At 41.3% G+C, this 21,706-nt stretch overlaps 1 protein-coding gene across 1 annotated transcript in view; it reads left to right on the top strand.

Annotated features, from left to right (window-relative positions):
• Positions 1–12,211: 12,211 nt before the first annotated feature.
• LOC111869168 (isthmin-1-like) overlaps positions 12,212–21,706 on the top strand; it is a 31,238-nt gene continuing 21,743 nt past the window's right edge. The window contains exon 1 of the mRNA XM_033753307.1: positions 12,212–13,118. Coding sequence (XP_033609198.1) covers positions 12,906–13,118 — 213 coding nt within the window. The 5' untranslated portion in view covers positions 12,212–12,905. The remainder of the gene's footprint in view (positions 13,119–21,706) is intronic.

Below are 21,706 nucleotides of genomic sequence, written 5' to 3'. Positions count from 1 at the left end.
ATATCTATAGAACCAATATATAACAATTTGGTAGCATAGTTGGTTGAGGCACTATTCTACAAGCCAGAAGGTCGTGGGTTCAAGTCCCGATGAGGTCATTGGATTTTTTTCAATTGACCTAATCCTTCCAGCCACACTATGTCCCTGGGGTCGACTCAGCCTCTTAACAGAAATGAGTACCAGGAATATTCTTGGGGGTAAAGGGCAGTGGGTGCATAGGGTGACAACCTTGTCACCATCTATGAGCCGATTGTCTAGAAAATGTGGGAACCTCAACATCTCACAACCCTATGGGCCTCCACGGCCTGTTACAGGGATACCTTTACATTTTTTTACTTTTTACCTTTAAAGAATATTTCTGCTTAAAGCACCCATTCCATTGGGTAAATAATAGAAAAGATTTTGAAAGAACCAATTTATTAGGCTGACTGATGTTGCATCATTATGAAATGCACTCAAAAGCAGAGCCATTATAGAACTTGATAACTTGTGCGCAAGTACGGCATAACAGTAACTGCTTGTTGCTGATATGGTACTTTATGAGTATACAAGTTTCAAGATATGCCACACTTCCCAGATATCTATTTTCCTATAAATCATGGAATCATGTTTTATTCCACGGAATTGTCTTCATTTGTGAATTTGGGGCTCTCCAATTTTAGTAAGAAATTTGTCTTATTATGTATGTGGGTTGACTTCACAATATGTGATACATAATACCTCTGGACTACTAATTTGAAGTTACATGTAATCTACTTTTCATATCACTTTTGAAAAATTGGAATTTAACTGCAAACTGATGTTCTCATGCCACAAAAATTAAGATTTTTGTCTTCTGAGATGAAACACTTTGTGGTCATCTTCTAAGAAGGAGATAAGGTCCCCCAGAATGTTGGTAACTATCTACCAAACCACAGAGCATTATATCCAAGAAGACTGAAATCTGGAATATGATCTGTTTTCTGTTCAGTGTCCTCTGTCACTTATCACTCATATTTCACCATAGAGGCAACTTCTGATGGTACATAAAAACAGTCCAGTTGAGCTGATAAATGTTATTCAAGTGTAAGCAGATTGCATGCCTGTATTTCAAGATGTCACTCTATCCATAACTCATAGTGTAAGAAGCAGCCTCTTATGTAGGAAATTTGTACTATATTAAGTGGTGTATTAATTTATTATGAGTTTGATGTTATGTCATGAGAAGTGATGAACACTTTATGATGTAAATAAGAAAGTGATAATTTAATGTTCCAGTATCATTGTCCAGTTAAAAAAAATATTTGATAATATAAGCACAGTTAACAAAACCTGTAATACTTTTAATACATTTTGTATATAACATTGAAAATGTTGTTCTAGAAGTAACAATAATAATGAGAGTATTTCATTATTACAAATACATTCTGAATCCATATGTCAATAACAGTGTAATAATTACTATTACATTCATAATTTTTAAGTATAGTATTTACAGAGTTAAAGGAGCCAGGACAGTGTAGTCTGTATAGCGACTGGCTATGGGCTGGATGACTGAGGGCTTAGAGTTTGAGTCCCTGTAGGGTCAAGAATTTTCTTCTTCCCCATGTCCAAACCAGCTCTGGGTGCACTCAACCTCCTATCCAATGGTTACCGGGGGCTCTTTCCCCAGGGGTAAAGCAGCCAGCGCAGGTAGCTGACCACTCACCCCCAGCTAGTGCCAAGGTAAAGAAAATGTGGATATATACATCCACTCCCTCATATGCCTTGATGGCATAGTGCTTAATTAGTTAAGAACAGGGACAACTTTACCTTTTTACAAAGTTAAACTTCTTTTAAAATCGTAACTTATCTTCAGTATCCCAATATCCAAATTTTAAAAAGATATGTTACCTGCATATACAAGCAATTATTTTAGTATTTACTTAGTAGTTTAACATAAAAATTGTATGCTGAAATTAACAGATGATAATTAATATGGAACACCTAGAGGGAGGCATTAAATGGAAGCAGTATCACTTTAAAAACCAATCATAAGATTTGTGAGTTTCTTCTTTTTGACAGAAGACAACTGACACAACAGAACAAAAAGTCTGAATAAAAAATATGTAATTATATCATATTTTACCAGTTACAAGAAAAGGTACCCTAAAACTATAGGTTTCAACTAGGGACTATCTCTTTCGATTGGGCCCAACTGAGTATGTTTTACCTGAAAATGCAGACAGAATCCAGTCGCCAAAACTTTGTGTTTTTAAACAAACATGATGCTGGATAATGTCCAGTAACATAATATTTGTATTTCACATAAGTTTCATCAATCTATAAGTACATATTGAAAGAATTTAACATGATTTGCTTCTGTTACCACAAGACGGTAGATCTGGCATATGGGTTGCCCATGCATTGACTGTGTACTGTGTAATTCTCAGAATTTCTGAAGATGTTGAATGTTCATGTTCCAGTGTTTTCCACCACCAGTACACTAAATTCCCAAATATTCAACATATGGTCTGTATGTTGACAAGCCAGCCATTATCCCCTGCTTACCAAGTTTTGTATTTGTTGGTGTGTGGTTGTCTGAAAGCAGTCACTTCCCAAAGTAGATCTGACACCAAGATTAAAAAATACATGTAACATTAATTTAAGACACCTTCACATTTCTAAATTGATGGTTACTTCATAATTTTATAATGTTGATTCAGTGTTACTCTGAAATTCAGTCAGTATTTACTCATGTTCATATTTTTTTATTCAAATGTCTAATAGATTCTGAGACGGCACAGTACTTACTCTGTTATCTTGATAATGTCCATGGTGAATTTAAAGTTACATACTCTCTCTGAAGCCAATTTCAGTGGCCGTGAAGTCTAAGGCATGAACTGTCTTCGCCTGCTTGAATGCTGGAATCGTGGGTTTGAATCCCACTTGAGGCATGGATGTCTATGTACATTTATTCTGTGTTTGTGCTGTCCAATGTATGCAGGTAGCGGCCTTGCGAGGGCTGATCCCCTGTCCGAGGATGATGTAAAATATCAAGAAACTGAAAAATTGACTAAGGTCCAACAAAAGAGCTGTAGAGCCATAGTTAGGTGCTCTTTCAGAAGTTCCTTGATGTCACTGATGAAATTATATTGCTCTGAAGGTATCACACATGCCTTTGTAAATATGCTTAACTTTTTGTGAAAACATCATATATGCAAGTGCTTAACATTATATAATACAATTCCTTTATATAAGAAAACTGACTTACAAGGACTGGAAAGAAAATAGTGGCAACATAGCTGTTAGGTACCAGCAGAGTGAATCTTCCTTGTGTCTGTAAGAGATCTTACTGATTGTTTTATTTCTTACCTCCAAAATCACTTCTCTCAGATACAATCCATCAAGAGTTTCCCATCACTCAGTGCCAAAAGATCTTTGATAGTGGCAATATTACAAATGGAGAATAATAGGCATGTAATGTTGACACTTATGCTTCTCAGAGAGTTTGTGTGGAACCCATTATCATGCAGTCTTGCACATACCAGGGATGTGCAGTGCCATTATGTGGCATACCCCAGCCTCACCCGACAGTTACTGTACCACATGCACTTTCTGGGTGGTCATTCTGCACACTGTGTATCCGGTCCCCTGTACCAACAGTCACAGCATACTGACACCCACCATGTAACTGTCCAATTTGACAGACACTACGTGCGCACTTCACTAACAGTCTGTCACATTATCTCCTTGGGTGAATTGAGGTTTTTTCAGGGGGATCACGCTGTCAAAAATTTGATTTTTAGTGTTAACGTATGACAGTCTAACATTACTAGCATGGACACGTGAGGCCGCGCCATAGTTCAAGCGGTTAGTTGCTGGCTTCCCAGCACGGCAGCCCAGGTTCAATCCCGGGTCTGGTCAAGCTGGATTTGTGGTGGACAAAGTGGTGCTGGGGCAGGTTTTCTCCGAGTACTTCGGTTTCCCCTGCCAATTTTCATTCCACCAAATTCTCCATCATCATAATCACCCGGGGCAGGCTACAGTAGGCCAATCAGTGGCCGCTGTGTTGAGTGGACCCAGTTGGACTCCACCCCCCACTAAACGAATTAAAAAAATGGGCACGTGATGTCAGTGTGTGGGATTCGCTGATTGATATACTTACTACCTGTGTCACTACTGGTGAGTGGTGCCCTTAGGTCCTCATACAATTTGCTCCCTGCACAGCAGCATTGCCACTATTTCTGAACCCTCATATTATGTTTGACATATGTAAATTATATTAAGGACTAAGATTAAAGTTAAGGTACATATTTTTTAAGAAAAGATTTCCTTTTTTTTTTTAATGACCCATTGTAGACATTAGTATCCCTTATTCCAATGTTATAAATACCCCATACTTCACCAGGAAAGTATTTATAATGGCATAAATTATGTCTGTATAGTTGTGAGATTATTTTAGTTTGATATTTATTATCTGTTATATCTCATACAACAGGCAAAACTTCCACAGAAAATTTACCATTTACTAGGGGCTGACTTGAAAGATTCTTTCGACTGAATAAAACAACAGTAAATGGATATGAAGGGAGTCAGATAGCGACTGGCTATGGGCTGAACAACTGAGGGGTCAGAGTTCAAGTCCCAGTAGGGTTAAGAAGTTTCTCTTCTCCATGTCATCCAGACCAGCTTTGGGGCCCACCCAGCCTCCTATCCAATGGGTAGCAGGGACTCTTTCCCCGGAGGGGGGGGAGGGGTTAAAGCGGTCGGGGCGTGAAGCTGACCACTCAACTCCAACTAGTGCTGAGGTCAAGAAAATGTGGATCTACAAGCATATATACACTCCCCCAGATGCCTTCATGATGTAGCGCTTAATTAGTTAAGCACTTTTAAGTTAAAACTTTTAAATGGATGTGAGGTTCAGAACTTAGAATATCTGTAATCTATAGGCCAGGTTCACTGAAAATGGTAGGTTTTAAAAAAAGCACTGGATGGGAGGGTGTGAACTGGATTCATCTGGCTCAGAATAGGGACCAGTGATGGGCAAAGAACCTTCAGGTTTCATAAAATCCTGGGAATTTACTGACCAACTAAGCAACTGTTAACTTCTCAAGAAGGTCCTTGCTTCACGCAAGGATTTTGAAACATGTCTGCAGTATTTTGTGCATGAGTAAGAACAAAGTAAAATTTCCTTTACCTTGACAGTCTGCACTGCTTGTGGACCCTCTTAACATTTTAATGTTGTTGATGGCATCAGACACCCTCAGTGTTTCGTTACAGTACATAGCAAGACATAATGACCACACAAGTGCTGCCTTATCCACCGAAGTGGCTGTAAAGTCGGGAATAACAGTAATGTCAATGTTATTTACACAGAATAATGGCTCTAATTATGCTTTTCATTTACATACAACCATCCTTGTAAATATAGATTCCAGATGTGTATTTCTGAGGCTGGAGGAAATGGTACAGACAAAATAGTGCATGGGCTTGGAATTGCATTCATATGCTTCTATATGAGATGTTATCCACAGATACAGTTTTCAAAAATCAAGAATTTTTCAGATATCTCTCACATCTATCACATTGAGAACTGTTACAGTTATTAGAGTTAATAGGAACCCTGTTTCTTTCTCATAGCCTTTATCATATGATGTGTTCCTTCATAAATTTGTGGCTGCATGCATATAAAGATCTTGCCTAGCAACGGACATCTTTGCAAAGTCGTTCCCTAACAACGACTGTCTCTGCTGGCCTCCCGATTCTTCTTTGGAGCAAATGTGCCACAATATGATTTATAATTCAGTCACATCTGACATAACAGGTATCCACCCACAACTTATAGCAATGCATGTCCCACAGTTTGCCAGATACTGCAGGCAAATAACATATAAATCTGACAGCCTATAATGACAAAGATAACAGGATAGTGTAGATTTATGAGCACTCAAATTTTTTACTTATCACAACGCTGTAACTTCATCCTGACTGAGTTGTGTATCATAGCACAAATATTGATTTTTAAGGGGAGAGGGTCCAAACACGGTCATAAAATGGTTATCAGTACACATGATATGATTTTTCATCCAATCCAGACTTTGTAATAGGCATAAAGATCCTCGGTTGCATTTCTGGTTGTAAGGGCAGGTTTATGGGATTCCTTCCCTACACCCTCCCATTAAAAGAAAAACAAACAAAACCTATTACCACATATAGCATATAAGAAAGGACACAAATACTACTAGGAGATTGTTAGGTTCCAACTCCACAATACTGTCCTCCAACAGTTGCAATATTTGACTGAAGCATATTATGCATTATGAAGATTCGTCATCATTGTTACATAAACTTCTGGCCTAGAAAACCGAAATTAACGGCCGCGGGGATCCGTTGCGCTGACCACGTGACATCCTCTATCCGCTAAAGTTGGCACTAACTTCGCCGACAAGCGGCGGTCGCTCGGTCGGTATAGTTCGCTTTCGGACTTAAGCCACGGAGTTTCATAAACTTCCCACTGATTCCTATCCCGAGCTGCTTCAATCAAATACAGGTATTCGTCGATTCCTTTTATAATGTGCTCCAAAAACAGACGTAGAGGTTGAAATCGCATAAGTCGAACATAACTTGCCTGTCTCCCTTCTCACCCCCCCCCCTGAAAACCCATAAAAATTACTTCCTTTTCTACCCACCTCTCTCGAGTGGTGAGAAAGCAATTCACATTAAAGCAAGCACTGTTAACAGCAAAAACTGTGAAGCTCCTTACATGAGTTGTCTCCGTTCTTCTGCTACTTGATGTTTCTGAAGTCTGAAGTTGCAAGAGCTGTACTCGTCTGTTTGGGGAAGTCTTTAAGCTAAAGATGCTTGTTCGTGGTTCGTGCAACACGTCCACCTTACGATATTAAGTTTTTATGGCATTCCATTGTTCATCCAGGCGTTTGCTGCAACATACACAAACGCCTCCTCCTTTGAGTTTCACGAATTACTTCTTAGCCTTCATAATTTTTTAACAAAGTATGTCGTAATATAAAATATTTAAGAGATGTGACGTAAAAATAATCTACTTCAAATTGTGCAATTTAAGATTATCATGGCGGTGACTACGAAGATTCCTATCTTATGGGATGTGACACTGTGTAGACTGGTAATACGTATTTGCTGCCTCCGTCTTTAGGATAAAAATTCAGTTTCATCCACCCTGTAGACGGCGGAAGTAGTTTCTTCCGAAACGTCGGTAAATATCTAACAGATTACAGAGCGTCGTATCCCAGAACACATTAAGAATTTTGTTCCAAATTTCCCGTCGATTTCTAGGTAACTTTAAATAATTTCTTTATGTCCTGGGGCATGCGGCAGCGTAGTTGGTTGAGGCACTATGCCACAAGCCGGAAGATCGCGGGTTCAAGTCCCGATGAGGTGGATTTTTTCAGTTGACCTAATCCAGCCGCAATATGGCCCTCGGTTGTCGACTCAGCCTCTAACAGAAATGAGTACCAAGAATCTTCCTGGGGGGTAAAGGGCGGCCGGCGCATAAGGCTGACAACCTCACCGCCATCTGTGAGCCGATTGTCTAGATAATGTGGAAGCCTCAACGTCTCACAAGCCTATGGATCTTCATGGCCTGCTACAGGGATAGCTGTACCTTTTTTACCTTCTGTATGTCCTAGGTCGGTCTAGAAAACCGAAATTGGCGGCCGTGGGGATTCGTTGCGCTGACCACGCGACACCACCTATCCGCTAAAGTTGGCACTGGCTTCGCCGACAAGCGGCGGTCGCTCAGTCGGTCGGTATAGTTCGCTTGCGGACTAAAATCACGGAGTTAATTAGTTAGTTAGTTTGTTAGTTAGTTATGTCCTAAGTTCGACATTAAATGCATCCTTAATCCTGTCGTTTCATTCATATGACAAAACTGGATGGCACCGTTTCTTATACGGCCATATTATCTCAGAAAAGTCGTATTTGGAGAGGGGGAAGAATACGAATTTAAGCCGCCATTTTCCATTGAAATTTATGGTAACATTAAAGTTTTTTCTTATTGCTAGCGGGGTGGGACTAAGTCCCTTGTACTGCGGCCACTTCTGGACTATTGAAAAAAAAAAAAGTAAAGCTATCCCTGTAACAGGCCGTGAAGGCCCATAAGGTTGTGAGAACCAGCCCCAAACGATAGGTGAGGGTGATTGTGGAGCAATTGGTGGAATGAAGATTGGCAGGGGAAACGGAAGTACTCGGAGAAAACCTACCCCAGCACCACTTTGTCCGCCACAAATCCCACTTGACCAGACCTGGGATCGAACCCGGGCCGCCGCGGTGTGAAGCCAGCGACTAACCGCTTGAGCTATGGCGCGGCCTCAACATTAAAGTAACTAATTCTTCTGAAAAAAAAAATATAGTTAGAAATGAAACGATGGGTGTTTATAGGATCAAAATATGAATGAAATATGACATGTATAGATAACATATAAAACTGTGTTTATAAACTGTGGTTTTATTTGGTTCATTTTCCAAAACATACCTCTCCAGGAAATGAAACTCATAAACACTCCAGTATTACGACTATCGATTTCAGCGAACTAAATTTAATTATATGGCAACAATGGATGATTTTCTTTCTTACTGTTCACACTACCAGACCGCCTCTGTGGTCTAGTGGTCAGAGTTCGGGCTACAGATCCAGAGGCCCCGGGTTCGATTCCCAGCGCTACCAAATTTTCTGAGAAGTAGTGGATCTGGAACGGGGTCCACTCAGCCTCGTGAGGATACCTGAGGAGCCATTTCAAGGAAGTAGCGGCTCCGGTCTAGAAAACCGAAATTAACGGTCGTGGGGATTCGTTACGCTGACCACACGACACCCTCTATCCGCTAAAGTTGGCACTAACTTCGCCGACAAGCGGCGGTCCCTCGGTCGGCGTAGTTGGCTTGCAGACTACAGGATACGGTGTTTGTTTTTGTTCAGACTACTAAAATCAGCGTGTTTTAGGCCAAAAGCCAGTCAAGATGTGTAAAGAGGGCAGCTTCAGAATTCTCTCGCATGAATGCATGAAGGTCAAGAAAATAGACATCCCACGGTAAAAGGTAAGGTTGTCCTTCTGCTCAACGAATTAAGTACAATGCCATGAAGGCGTATGGGGGCGTGGATGTATAGATCCACGTTTTTTTTACATCAGCACTAGCTGGAGGTGAGTGGTTAGCTTCATGCCCCTGCCGGTTTACCCTCGGGGAAAGAGCCCCCGTACTCATTGGATAGAGAGCCGGTCTGGACGACGTGGAGAAGAGAAAATTCTTGACCCTACCGGGACTCGAACTCCGACTCCTCAGTCGTCCAGCCCGTGGCCACTCGCTATACCGACTACGCTACCCCGGCTTCTAAAGAGACGTCCGACTGACAGCTTAACTTTGATGTTGGTTCTGCAACTTCTCCCGAATCCAGTTTTCATATAATAGTTATCAATGCAACATTATCGGTTTCGGAATCTTTTGACTTTCGTGAGTTTTGATATCGTCATAGGCCAAAATGAGGAGCTGCATAATTTGTACTCTTCTCCAAGTATAATTAGAATGATCAAGTCAAGGAGGATGATGTTGGCAGGGCATGTAGCACGAAGGGGGGAGAAGAATGTAGGATATTGGTGGGAGAGCCAGAAAAAATAGACCACTGGGAAGACCAAGACGTAGGTGGGTGGACAATATTAAAATGGATCTTAGAGAAATAGGATGGGATGGTACGGATTGGATAGATCTGGCTCAGAATATGGTCCAGTGAAGGGCTATTGTGAACACGGTAAAGAACCTTCGGGTTCCATAAAATGCTGGGAAATTCTTCAGTAGCTGCACAAGGGCTCAGCTCCATTAGTGAGTAAGTAAGTAAGTTAGTAAGTAATAGGCCAAGAAACGTGAACAAGAGAAATGAGTGAAGTTATATGTAGTACATTACTATCCATATAGTATATAACAGGTGCATTAATTACCTTCCTACTCCCCGTTGATTTAAATGGGTTTATTTTTTGCTTCTTCGCGCTAATCAGTCAAAACGTCCGTAGACATGGCAGAGGAACTTTCAAATTAAGCAGCGCTCTTCGTTCTTTCGTTATTTAACAGTCCTGTATTTCTGAAGAGGTTATTAAACATCGAATATCATTAGTTTGTTATTTATTTAGTTCGGACCAGGATAATAATCAGTGAGGGGCTCTTGTGAACACGGTAATGCTTTTTCGGTTTTAATAAAACGAGGATGATTTCTTGAATGGTGAGCAAGTATCAGCTTCTGAAAATGTGTTCTCTTTCTTGAAGTTGATTGTTAGACAAAGAGAATGTGAATTTCTGAAGTGCAAATGGGGGAGAAGAGGAATGCATATAGGATATTGATGGGAAAGCCAGAAGGAAAGAGACCACTGGGAAGACCAAGACGTAGGTGGGTGGACGATATTAAAACTGATCTTAGAGAGAGAGAGAGGATAGGTAGGATTGGATTGATCTGGCTCAGGATAGGGACCGGTGGAGTGCTCTTGTGAACACGGTAATGAACCTTCGAGTTCCATAAAATGCTGGGAAGTTCTTGAGTAGCTGCTTCTCAAGAAGGGCTCAGCTCTGTGAGAGAGAGAGTGAATTTCTAGTCCAGAAGGCACAGATATTTTGAAAGGCGATAGGAGAGACATTTTTGCAAAATTGTCAAGTACTAAATGAACTCAAACCAGAAAGGGCAGTTCTAATCGAGATATCTGGAACATGGACTAAAAATGATTACAAATTTCATTTATTTTCGGTTTTAATTTGAAATTAAAAGACAATTTATCGACTGCTTCTATTTCGAGATACTTTCTCACTCATGGAGCTGAGCCCTTCTTGAGAAGCCGCCAATTGTGCAGCTGCTCAAGAACTTCCAAGCATTTTATGGCGCCCAAAGGTTCATTACCGTGTTCACATGAGCCCTCCACCCGTCCCTATCCTGAGCCAGATCAATCCAATCCATACCATGCCATCCTATCTCTCTAAGATCCATTTTAATATTGTCCACCTACCTACGCCTTGGTCTTCCCAGTGGTCTCCTTCCTTCCGGCTTTCCCACCAATATCCTATATGCATTCCTCTTCTCCCCTATTCGTGCTACATGCCCTGCCCATTTCATTCTCCTTGACTTGATCATTCTAATTTTGCTTGGCGAAGAGTACAAGTTATGCTCCTCATTATGCAGTTTTCTCCAACCTCCTGTCACTTCATCTCTCTTTGGTCCAAATATTCTCCTCAACACCCTGTTCTCAAACACCGTAAGTCTATGTTCCTTCCTTAATGTCAGAGACCAAGTTTCACACCCATACAGAACCACAGGCAAACCCCGAGATACTTTATTTTGGAAAAAAGAGAACGTGGATGTATTCCACTTTTCCTGTATGAGACATGGCGTTGTTTAGAGAGAAACGCTGAGAATTGAGCAACAGTAAACGCAATACAGGTCAGGTTAGTTTTACATTCATTCAAATGCTAATTCTGTGTCGGAGTGGCTTTAAACGAATACTGGAAAATAAAATATGGACCATTTCGAATACTAAGAAGACAAGCTGCTTCGGCACACCGCAATTATGTACGTGTTACATATTTTATTGCCCCGGCATTAATGTGACTGCAGAACATCGTGAATTTAACCTAAGACTCTCTTGTTTAGATCTCTCTTTAGACATACTATTCACACCTATCGTGGAGAAATGGAGATTACCGTAAACTAGAATGTTGCCTGTTCTAGAGGTAATCTTTCCATCACGTACTTGCAATGTGCTCCTCGTACGGATGTCACGAGACCCAGAAAAAGAGCGACCTCTGTTAACAACTCTGGACCGGTTTTTCGCTAGCAGCTAGCAAGCTAGACAATAGACATTCTGTTAAGAGTCACTTGCCAATCCTCCTTTCATGTCTTAGAAATTTCACACAAACGAACCCCTGGAGCATAGGTGGGTGGGGGAGGGGTCACAAGTGACCACTTACCTCGTTCCCCCCCTCCCAACTAAATATCGTGTGATGGGGTCCTTGTGAAGATGTTGAGTAGTTGTGAAGCTGTGCTTGTTCCAACCCATAACGCAGGAGAGCTCGGCAGACTTCAAAGGGATGTGACTCAGAGAGAGAAAGAGAGAGAGAGGGTCCTATAATAGACGATGGGGAAGAAGAAGAAGTATTTGGAGTGCGGGGTGAGAGGGGAAGTCTTGTTTCTCTCTTTCTCTCATACGCACAGCGCCACTCGTCATAGGAAGTGCGTGCTATACGGCAGAAAAATCCGTCGCGGGTGCGTGTGTGCGTTTTTGTTTTACAAACTTACGTACGTATAAACATCTTTTTTTTTATTTACTATGAGATTGTACGAGCGGCATGAAAACGTGTCAGAAAACAATCCGTTTTATAATGTGCCAATGTATACATGCGAATTGAATGCGCAGTATTAAAATATACTGGTACTGAGAAATACGAAAAGTATATAAAATTGAAGTGTATATCAGTGAATTGTACAGCAAAGTTAAAGTGAAATTTATGTAATTACGTTACACAATTCACACAGTATTAAAAAAAAATCGTTCCCTGAATATCTTAATATAGAAATAACAATATAAATTAAAATTGTACCTAGATTACAAAGTTGCAGAAATAAAAAAAAAAAGTCTAAAAAAAAATGTTGAATTTAACGGTTGAAAACGACGTAACATGAGATAAAATTTCTATGACGATTTATATAGATGTACATCCCGATGACAGCAGATAACAGGGAAATGAACTCACACAACTGTTTTCTTTATAAACACATCATACAAGTTAAGAACTTATTTATGGGGCAGTCACTGTAAAACTGGGCCACTTTATGATCCAACAAACATCCATGTCCCGTCAAGTGTTTTTTAATTGCGAATTCCACTTGCACTCGGCACCGGTAGCAAAGCCGTTCATGTGTAAGAACTTCGAACAACAATACGATGCTACGAGAAGAATCCAACATGCCGTGGGCAATATCTGGACTGTTCAATCTATTCCGAAGGCTCGGACCAGTCCTGTTCACAACTGGATTGTTGTTAGTGACGTGTTATGGACATGACGTCAATATTACAGTGACGTCATCACCGCAAAGTATTATCTCTAGAACGAATCCTACAGGATTTGATGCAATCAACGAAGGAAAGCTACTACAGGTAGGTGACACCTTGGTTATCAGCTTCTTACATAGATAAATTATCATACGCCCACGGAGTTTCATTAGGAATCAATGACTGAATTGTAAACCGTATATAGGGTCTTTTACGAGAATATTCAGATATGACTTCGAAGTCAAAATTTCATCTACCTCCGTTCATTTTGGAATTATTGTGTGATTTTAACCAATTTTGAGTAACTACTGTAATAAGTACGAAGTGGCTGCAAAATATTAACCTCTTGTTGATCCAGCATCTTTAAAAACCATAATTCATAATACAGCATAGAAATTACGAAACAAAATTATGCAAGTAATAAATTCTCGAATTATGAATTACAGTATTGCATAATGAAAAATAAAAGTATACTGCAGCATTTTACATTATAGCCTTATCCCTGGTTTTCTCCTGTTCTAAAAAAAGATTCTGATATACAAGAAATAGCACCGGTACAAATATTAACCAAGTCTATTTCGTACTGATCAAGGAGCCACCTTTCTATTCATCCGGGATCGCCAGAAATATCTTCGGGGGCACTTTGGTGTTTTTGGAAGTGCCTTGGAGTGCCTGAAATAAATTTAAAATATCCATAATAGTGACTTAATAGTTCTCAGATGATAACAAAAAAAAAAGGTTGATAATTTGCGCTGCACGAGTATGCACTGAATTTCTGTCCTGCGCTGAGAGATGTTCCCAGTATGCAGATTGTGTCCAGGTGTAACTGAAGGGGTCGGTTTACATTATAGTGAAATTTTCTAAGAAAATTAATTTTTATGCTGTTCGAGGGTTCTCACACAGGTGACTATTTTCTGAGATTTAACGCCATGTAGTCAGGTAGAAATCCACCGACGTTTCGGAGTAACGTACTCCCTCCCTTGCCGTCTACTTCTTGCTGGTTTGTTGCTTGATTTAGTCTTCGACCGTGAAGATGGAGGCAGTATGTTCATCCGAAACGTTTCTGGATTTCTATCGGAATACATGACGTTTCATCCCAGAAGAGAGTACTTATAAAGATAAGTTATTATTTGTTAGTTTTTTGAAGGGCTGAGTTAATGCGACGGTTCGGAATATTTCTCGATTATTCATATGATAAAGATAAAAAAGGGTAACGTTGTCCCTATGCTTAATTAATTAAGCACTTTGCCATGAAGACTTATAAGGGAGTGGAGGTATAGCTCCACCGTTATTGACCTTGGCACTAGATGGAGGTGAATGGTAAGCTTCACGCCGCGGCCGGTTTATCCCCGGGGAAAGAGCCGCCGGTACCCATTGGACTGGGTGGGCCCCAGAGTAGGTCAGGACGCTGTGGAAAAGAGAAAAATCTTGATCTTGACGGGAGTCGAACCCCGGCTGTCCATATGATGCCCATTATCGACAGAAGGTTGGCAACCCATATCTACATTATCGAAACGTTAAAAATCATGATAAAACTCGCGGACCGCCCTGTTGTTCTCAAGCAGATTGCTATGTTTACGTTCTCTTTGTTCGAGGCGGCATAGCTACGTCGGTATAGTGACTGGGTTACGGATTTAATGACCAAGGAACCGGGCTTAGATTCCCGGTTGGAGCAAAAGACTTTTTTACTCTTATTAGCGTTCAGAACGGCTGTGGGTCTCAGCCAGTCACCTGTAAAATGGTCAGCCTTTTCGTAGCCATAAAACGGCCGGGGCGTGAAGCTGACCATTTAGCTCCATCTAAATCTGAGGTTAAGAATGGCGGAGCTATAACTCTACCCCACATACGTCTTCATGACGTGGTACCTAATTACGCACATGGATAAATTTACCTTTCCTATAGCTTTGCCAGTGCAGCGGCAGTCTTTTCATACTATCACATGACCTAGCCAATGCATAAAACGATCCAAGGACATTGCACGCTTTTTCATATATGCGTAACGAACAGAAGAGGTCTCTTCGCTTGCGGATATCTTATATTTTTCCTTCTACCCTGAAGATGGAGGCGATACGTTCCTCCGAAACGTCGGTTAACACCACATATACACGGTGCCAAATCCCAGAAGACTACTTTCTTCATAGTCACCGCCGTGAAAACCTCAAATCTTACATAGAATCTTTCTGGTTCTGGAGAAAACTGGTTTTTCGCGTTTGTGTCGCCGAAGTAGTGCCGTTATTTTTGTGAAGATATCGCCAATGCATATTCATTTAGGGAGACAGTCTTCATAAATTACTTAACCTTAATCAGAATTACTATATCCATCATCGAGAAAGTCACAATTTAATGCCTGGAAGCCCCTGTGAACGGCGCTCCTTTTTGAAGCTAGAATGTTCACGTTCCCCGAACACCGACTTGTAATGGCTGAACTCTTAAATAACAATTATTAATAAAATCCATAGAACAATTCAGACTCTAGTGAAGTGCATATACAGACAGACTGAATTACAAAAAGAAAACATTTTCTTTTTGTATTCGGGGGGGGGGGGGGCTGAAAACATGTAAATCCGTAAAAATCTCGAGATGTATTACTTTCGCCATCACAATACTTCTTCGTACATACATTATTACATTATTATTTTATTTTATGTATTTAATTCCTCTCCAGGTATAATTAGAATGATCAATTGAAGAAGGATGAGGTGGGCAGGGCATGTAGCACGAATGGGGGAGAAGAGGAATGCTTATAGGATATTGGTGGGAAAGCCAGAATGAAAATGACCACTGGGAAGACCAAGGCGTAGGTGGGTGGACAATATTAAAATGGATCTTAGAGAGATAGGATGGCATGGCATGGATTGGATTATTCTGGTTCAGGTTAGGGACCAGTGGAGGGGTCTTGTGAACACGGTAATGAACCTTCGGGTTCCATAAAATGCTGGGGAATTCTTGAGTAGCTGCAGAATTGGCGGTTCCTCCAGAAGGGCTCAGCTCCATGAGTCAGTGAGTGAGTGACTTTGAGTTATTTAATACCTGTTGCTCCATCTGGGGCATAGGGGATTCGTGAAACGCCGTTTCACTTCAGTTTCTTAATCTTATACACAGACGGTAGGATTCCTTGTAATGGGGATCAGGCCGTCGCAAAGTCGCTACATACACAGGACAACACAAGGAATAAAAGGAAACAGTCATCCATTTCTGGAGCGGGATTCGAAAGCAAGATCCCAGCGTTTGAGCGGAAGAAGACATTTCATGCCTTCAACAGCGTGGCCCTGTGATCGGCCATACTGTGTACAAGAGTAAATAAAAAGAAGGCCGTTTTTTAACTTCCATAATACTGAAATACTCATAAAATACTATAACGTAAACCATTTACGTAATAGTAGCTCGTAAATGACGTCATACAAGGAATATAATTATGTTACGCAACTAACTTCGCCGACAAGCGGCGGTCGCTCGGTCGGTATAGTTCGCTTGCGGACTAAAACCACGGAGTTTGTCTTACCCAAACATGTTTCATGAGAAATACATAATCCTTAAGAATTTTAGACAGAAACCTGAATGGAAGCGACTTGATCATAAATTAGAGGATAATATTAAAATGTATGTCGAAGAAACAAAATGGAATAGTAAAACAGATTGATCTGCCTCAGGAACGATCCCGTTAGTGAACTTTAGGAACCAAAAGAGTGGATGTTACTTTTTCAAGAACAAGATTTATCTCTCAATAAAAAATAACGATATTATTATTGAAAATGTACAGTATAATCCTTCGGAATTCTAAAAATTCGCCGCGTCAATGGCGTCATCTTTAGAGGAATTCAGAAGGAATGACTTGGGAAAAGATTTAACACTGACAGTTGAGTACGTCTCAAATGACTGAAAGAAAAATCTAATTTTCTACACCTTGGGTACTTAACTTTAGTAGACATTCGTAGAAAACACACAATTTACTCGAATTTAAAAATTATTCTAACGTAAATACATAAAGAAAACTGGTTTCCTTTAGGAACTTGGCGCTGATTGTGTGTAGACTTACTCCCAGCAAAAACCACCTATCCAATTGTCATTTCATAGTAAAAGTTAAAGAAAAATACGATATTCCTAGAGTGTGTAGCGGCGAAGGTCCCAACAAAAGTACGACATTGCCAGATAATAATGGTGGGGCCCCAGGGCGTTGTTGGCGGTATTCCTTTGATCTCAATTAGTGGGTCTTTTCCATCCAATCTGCGGTCTATTGCCGTGGAGTAACACTGGGAGCCGGCCAGGTGCTCTTGGCTTCGCTCCACCCTCCGCACCATTCAGGAAAAACCTGTGTGAGGGACGGGAAACCGCTCTTCCACAGCGAATAAAGAAAAAGGATTTTAAACAAAAACAACACCGTCAGAGGGGGTAGTACATTTCTGTGTGTAGGAACACATTTCATCCGGTACAGAACTTGTGCTACAGTCCGTTTGCTTCGCATACGACCGACCTGAGTTCGATAATGTTTCCAACAGTTGACCATCAATCTAAACCAACTACATTTTTTCCTTGGCACTACAGCCTCAGAGGGCCTAGGCCTACCTCCATGAACTCCGTTCACTTCGGTTTTTCTAGATCTTACACACACGGTAGGACTCCTTGGGCGAGTGATCAGCTCGTCGTAAGGCCTCTACCTGTAGACAAACACAGAAAAACGCACACAAACATCCATGCACTGAGTGGGATTCGAACCCACGATCCCGGCTTCCGAACGAGCGAAGACAGTGCATGCCTTAGACCGCTCGGCTACCGTGACCGGCAAACCAACTACATACAACTTACTTACTTACTCACTCACGGAGCTGAGCCCTTCTTGAGGAGCCGCCAATTGCAGCTACTCAAGAAGTTCCCAGCATTTTATGAAACCCGAAGGTTCATTACCGTATTCACAAGAGCCCTCCACTGGTCCCTATCCTGATCCAGATCACTCCAATCAATACCATCCAATCGTTTCTCTCTAAGATCAACTACATACAACAACGAACATATTTAGTGTAGCTCTAATTGTCTATACTTATATCCGGAGATGCTGGGTTCGAATCTCGGTCGAGATATCGGCTACGCTGACTGATAATTTTCGTGGTTTCTCTTGGTTGCGTCAGGCAAATATCGGAATAATATCCCGAACAGGACACGATCGTCTTCACATTGTTTCCATTTTACCATTTGTCGGTGGTTCCACCATTCGATTCTGATAGTGTCTTAAAATAAGTTACAAACAATCAACATGGCGTCTCAGTAACCTTGAGAAGTTTGCAGTCAACTGTTCAAGAAATATCGTGCCTTTATCGAACCTGATTTAAACCGGATTTAATGGGGAGCGGAGGTCGTGCCATAGCTCAAGCTGTTAGTCTCTGGCTTCCCACCGCGGCGGCCCGGGTTCGATCCCGGGTCTGGTCAAGTGGAATTTGTGGTGGACAAAGTGGCGCTGGGGCAGGTTTTCTCCGAGTGCTTCGCTTTCCCCTGCCAATCTTCATTCTACCAATTGCACCACAATCACCCTCACCTATCATCTGGGGCTGGTACAATAGGCCAGAAGTGGCGGCAGTGCATGGGACTTAGTCCCAACCCACTAGCAATAAAAAAATAATGGGGATCATCAGGGGCGATCGTTCCGGGGAAACTACGAAATAGAAAACGAATCCACATATTTTACTGAGACATTTGTTTATTAAAATTCACCAAAAATTAGTTAGTATTTTTAGTTATTATAAGAAACAAGAACAATATAAAAAGGGGTATTATCATACCAAAATTTGTTGCTACTATGAGGGTGCCTCCGAATTTTGATTTCTTCTGGGCTCGGCCAAATGTAAATTTTGCCCTGGAACCCAGAAGTTCCTTCTCATATTCACAAGAACCCGATACTGATTCTTGTCCCGAGTCACATGAACTCAGCCCATACCTTGCCAGCATACGATTATATACGTTTTAATATTATCTTCCCATTTTTTCCTAAGTATCTGAAGTCATCTCTGCTTCTGTATGAGAACCTAAAGTTTTAAAGAGAGAACTAAATATATGTTGCTGTCTCGTCACCAAAATGCAGGGCAAAATCATGACACAAAGATAGCTAACAGATTTTTGAAAATGTGGCACAGTTCAGATATTTGGGAACGACTATAACAAGTCAAAACCTGATTCAGGAGGAAATTAAGAGGAGATTGAACTCGGGTAATGCTTGCTACCATTCAGTGCTGATCTTTTGTCTTCTCATCTGCTGTCTGAAAACGTAAAAACCAGAATACAGAATACTATAATTTTGTCTGTGGTTCTGTATGGGTATGAAAGCCGGTCTCTGACATAAGCGAGCAACATAAGCTGAGGGTGTTTGAGAACAGGGTGTTGAGGAGAATATTTGGACCGAAGAGAGATGAAGTGACAGAAGGTTGGAGAAAACTACATAATGAGGAGCTTCATAACTTGTACTTTTCTCCAAGTATAATTAGAATGATCAAGTCAAGGGGGATGAGGAGGCAGGGCATGTAGCACGAATGGGGAAGATGAGGAATGCGTATAGGATATTGGTGGGAAAACCAGAAGGAAAGAGACCACTAGGAAGACCAAGACGTAAGTGGTTGAACAATATTAAGACGGATCTTACAGAGATAGGATGGGACGATATGGACTGGATTGATCTGGCTCAGGATGGGGACTAGTGATGGGTTATTATGAACACAGTAAAGCGACTGGCCGCTTATCAAGAAGGGCTCAGCTCCATGAAGTTGAGTACTGATGTCCGCCATTTGACCTATCCTAAACCGCCTCAGTCCAATTCATTAAGCCATTTGTAATATTTTTCTGCTTTCTTCGTGTCGACCGTCGCAGTATTCCAAAAGGTTTACATAACAAAAATATTACAAGGCTCTTATTTGTCACATCCCAAATACAGGCCGGCACTACAAACATATTGTAGTCTATCTACCATAAAGACATTAGGATAGAACCCAGAGTCAGTTTGAATGGTTTGGTTGACTGCTACTTTGTGGTTCCACAACAACAGAAAATTTAAGAAAGCAGTCTTCTGGGATTTGGCACCGTATATATGTGGTGTTAACCGGGTGCCAAATCCCAGAAGACTGCTTTCTTCATAGTCACCGCCGTGAAAGCCTCAAATCTTACAACGGAAAATTTATCTTGAATGGCAACAGTACCTTCCAGGAAGAATTCTGTACCCGAATTAGCCACTCAGACAATCGGTTAATAATTCTACAAAAACAGTATGAATACCCATATTGTGATTTACATCCTTTCAATTGACTTCCCCCCCTCCCTCCAAGAGTTAATTTTCGTTCCAAATTTCACGTCCAGTCCTCAGACAAATTACTTTGTGTAATCACCTCAGCACTTCTACATGAAGGTTTAAATCACAAAGATTTATGTTATGTAAAAAGTAAAGCTATCCCTGTAACAGGCCGTGGAGGTCCATAGGGTTGTGAGACGTCGAGGCTCCCATATTTCCTATACAATCGGCTCACAGATGGCGGTGAGGTTGTCAGCCTTACGCGCTGGCCACCTGTTACCCCCAGGAAGATATTTTCTTTTTCTTCCTTTCTTTTCACATTTCGTAGTGAGTTTCATCTTACGTTTAGAAAAGAAACTATCCCTTAACACTTTGTTTTCGAATGTTTTCAGTCCATATCCTCTCAAAATAACAGATTATGGGTCATACAAAACAATTGGTAGAAATTATTAAAAAGTAGAAGTTACATCTTTCTCCGTACTTAATTGGCTAAACACTAAGCAATGAAAACATAGATCCACCATTCTTGACCTCGACACTAAATGGAGGTGAGTGGTCAGCTTCAGGCCCTGGCCGCTTTACTCCCAGGAAAAAGCACCCGGTATCCATTGAATACGAGGCTAGGAGGTCTCCAGAGTCGGTCTAGAAGCTGTGCAGTGGTGAATAATCTCTTGTCTTTACCGGGAATCAAACCTCGGCCGTCCAGCCAGTAGCTATACCGACTGAGCTATCCTGGCTCTTTATAAAATCATTAACTATCATTAATAAATTATTGTTTACATTGTTTTGAGAGCTAATTTTCTCGGAATTCGCTTAGAGGGGGGTGGTGTCCAACTGGGCCCACTCGGCACGGCGGCCACTGATTGGCCTATTGTAGCCTGCCCCGGGTGATTATGATGATGGAGAATTTGGTGGAATGAAGATTGGCAGGGGAAACCGAAGTACTCGGAGAAAACCAGCCCCAGCGCACCTTTGTCCACCACAAATACCACTTGACCAGACCCGGGATGGAACCCGGGCCGCCACGATGGGAAGCCAGCGACTAACGGCGGCCAAATTTTCTCGGAAAGTTGAGATGATAATATTATCAAAACTGATTAACAAGAATTCCATGTATTCCGTTATGATTTCCAACAGTAAGACATTCTTCCTGCCGGTCACGGTAGCCGAGCGGTCTAAGGCATGCACTGTCTTCGCTCGCTAGGAAGCCGAGATCGTGGGTTCGAATCCTACTCAGGGCATGGATGTTTGTGTGAGTTTTTCTATATTTGTCTACAGGTAGAGGCCTTGCGACGAGCTGATCACTCGCCCAAGGAGTCCTACCATATGTGTAAGATCTAGAAAAACCGAAGTGAACTGAGAAGTTCATGGAGATAGGGCTAGGCCCACTGGGGCTGTAGTGCCAAGGGGGAAAGAAAAAGAGACATTC

Source organism: Cryptotermes secundus, unplaced genomic scaffold, assembly GCF_002891405.2.
Source record: "Cryptotermes secundus unplaced genomic scaffold, Csec_1.0 scaffold1441, whole genome shotgun sequence".
NCBI classification, from domain to species: Eukaryota; Metazoa; Arthropoda; class Insecta; order Blattodea; family Kalotermitidae; genus Cryptotermes; species Cryptotermes secundus.
The sequence above is the reverse complement of the archived record's forward strand: the minus strand, read 5'-3'. Positions and strand labels throughout refer to the sequence as shown.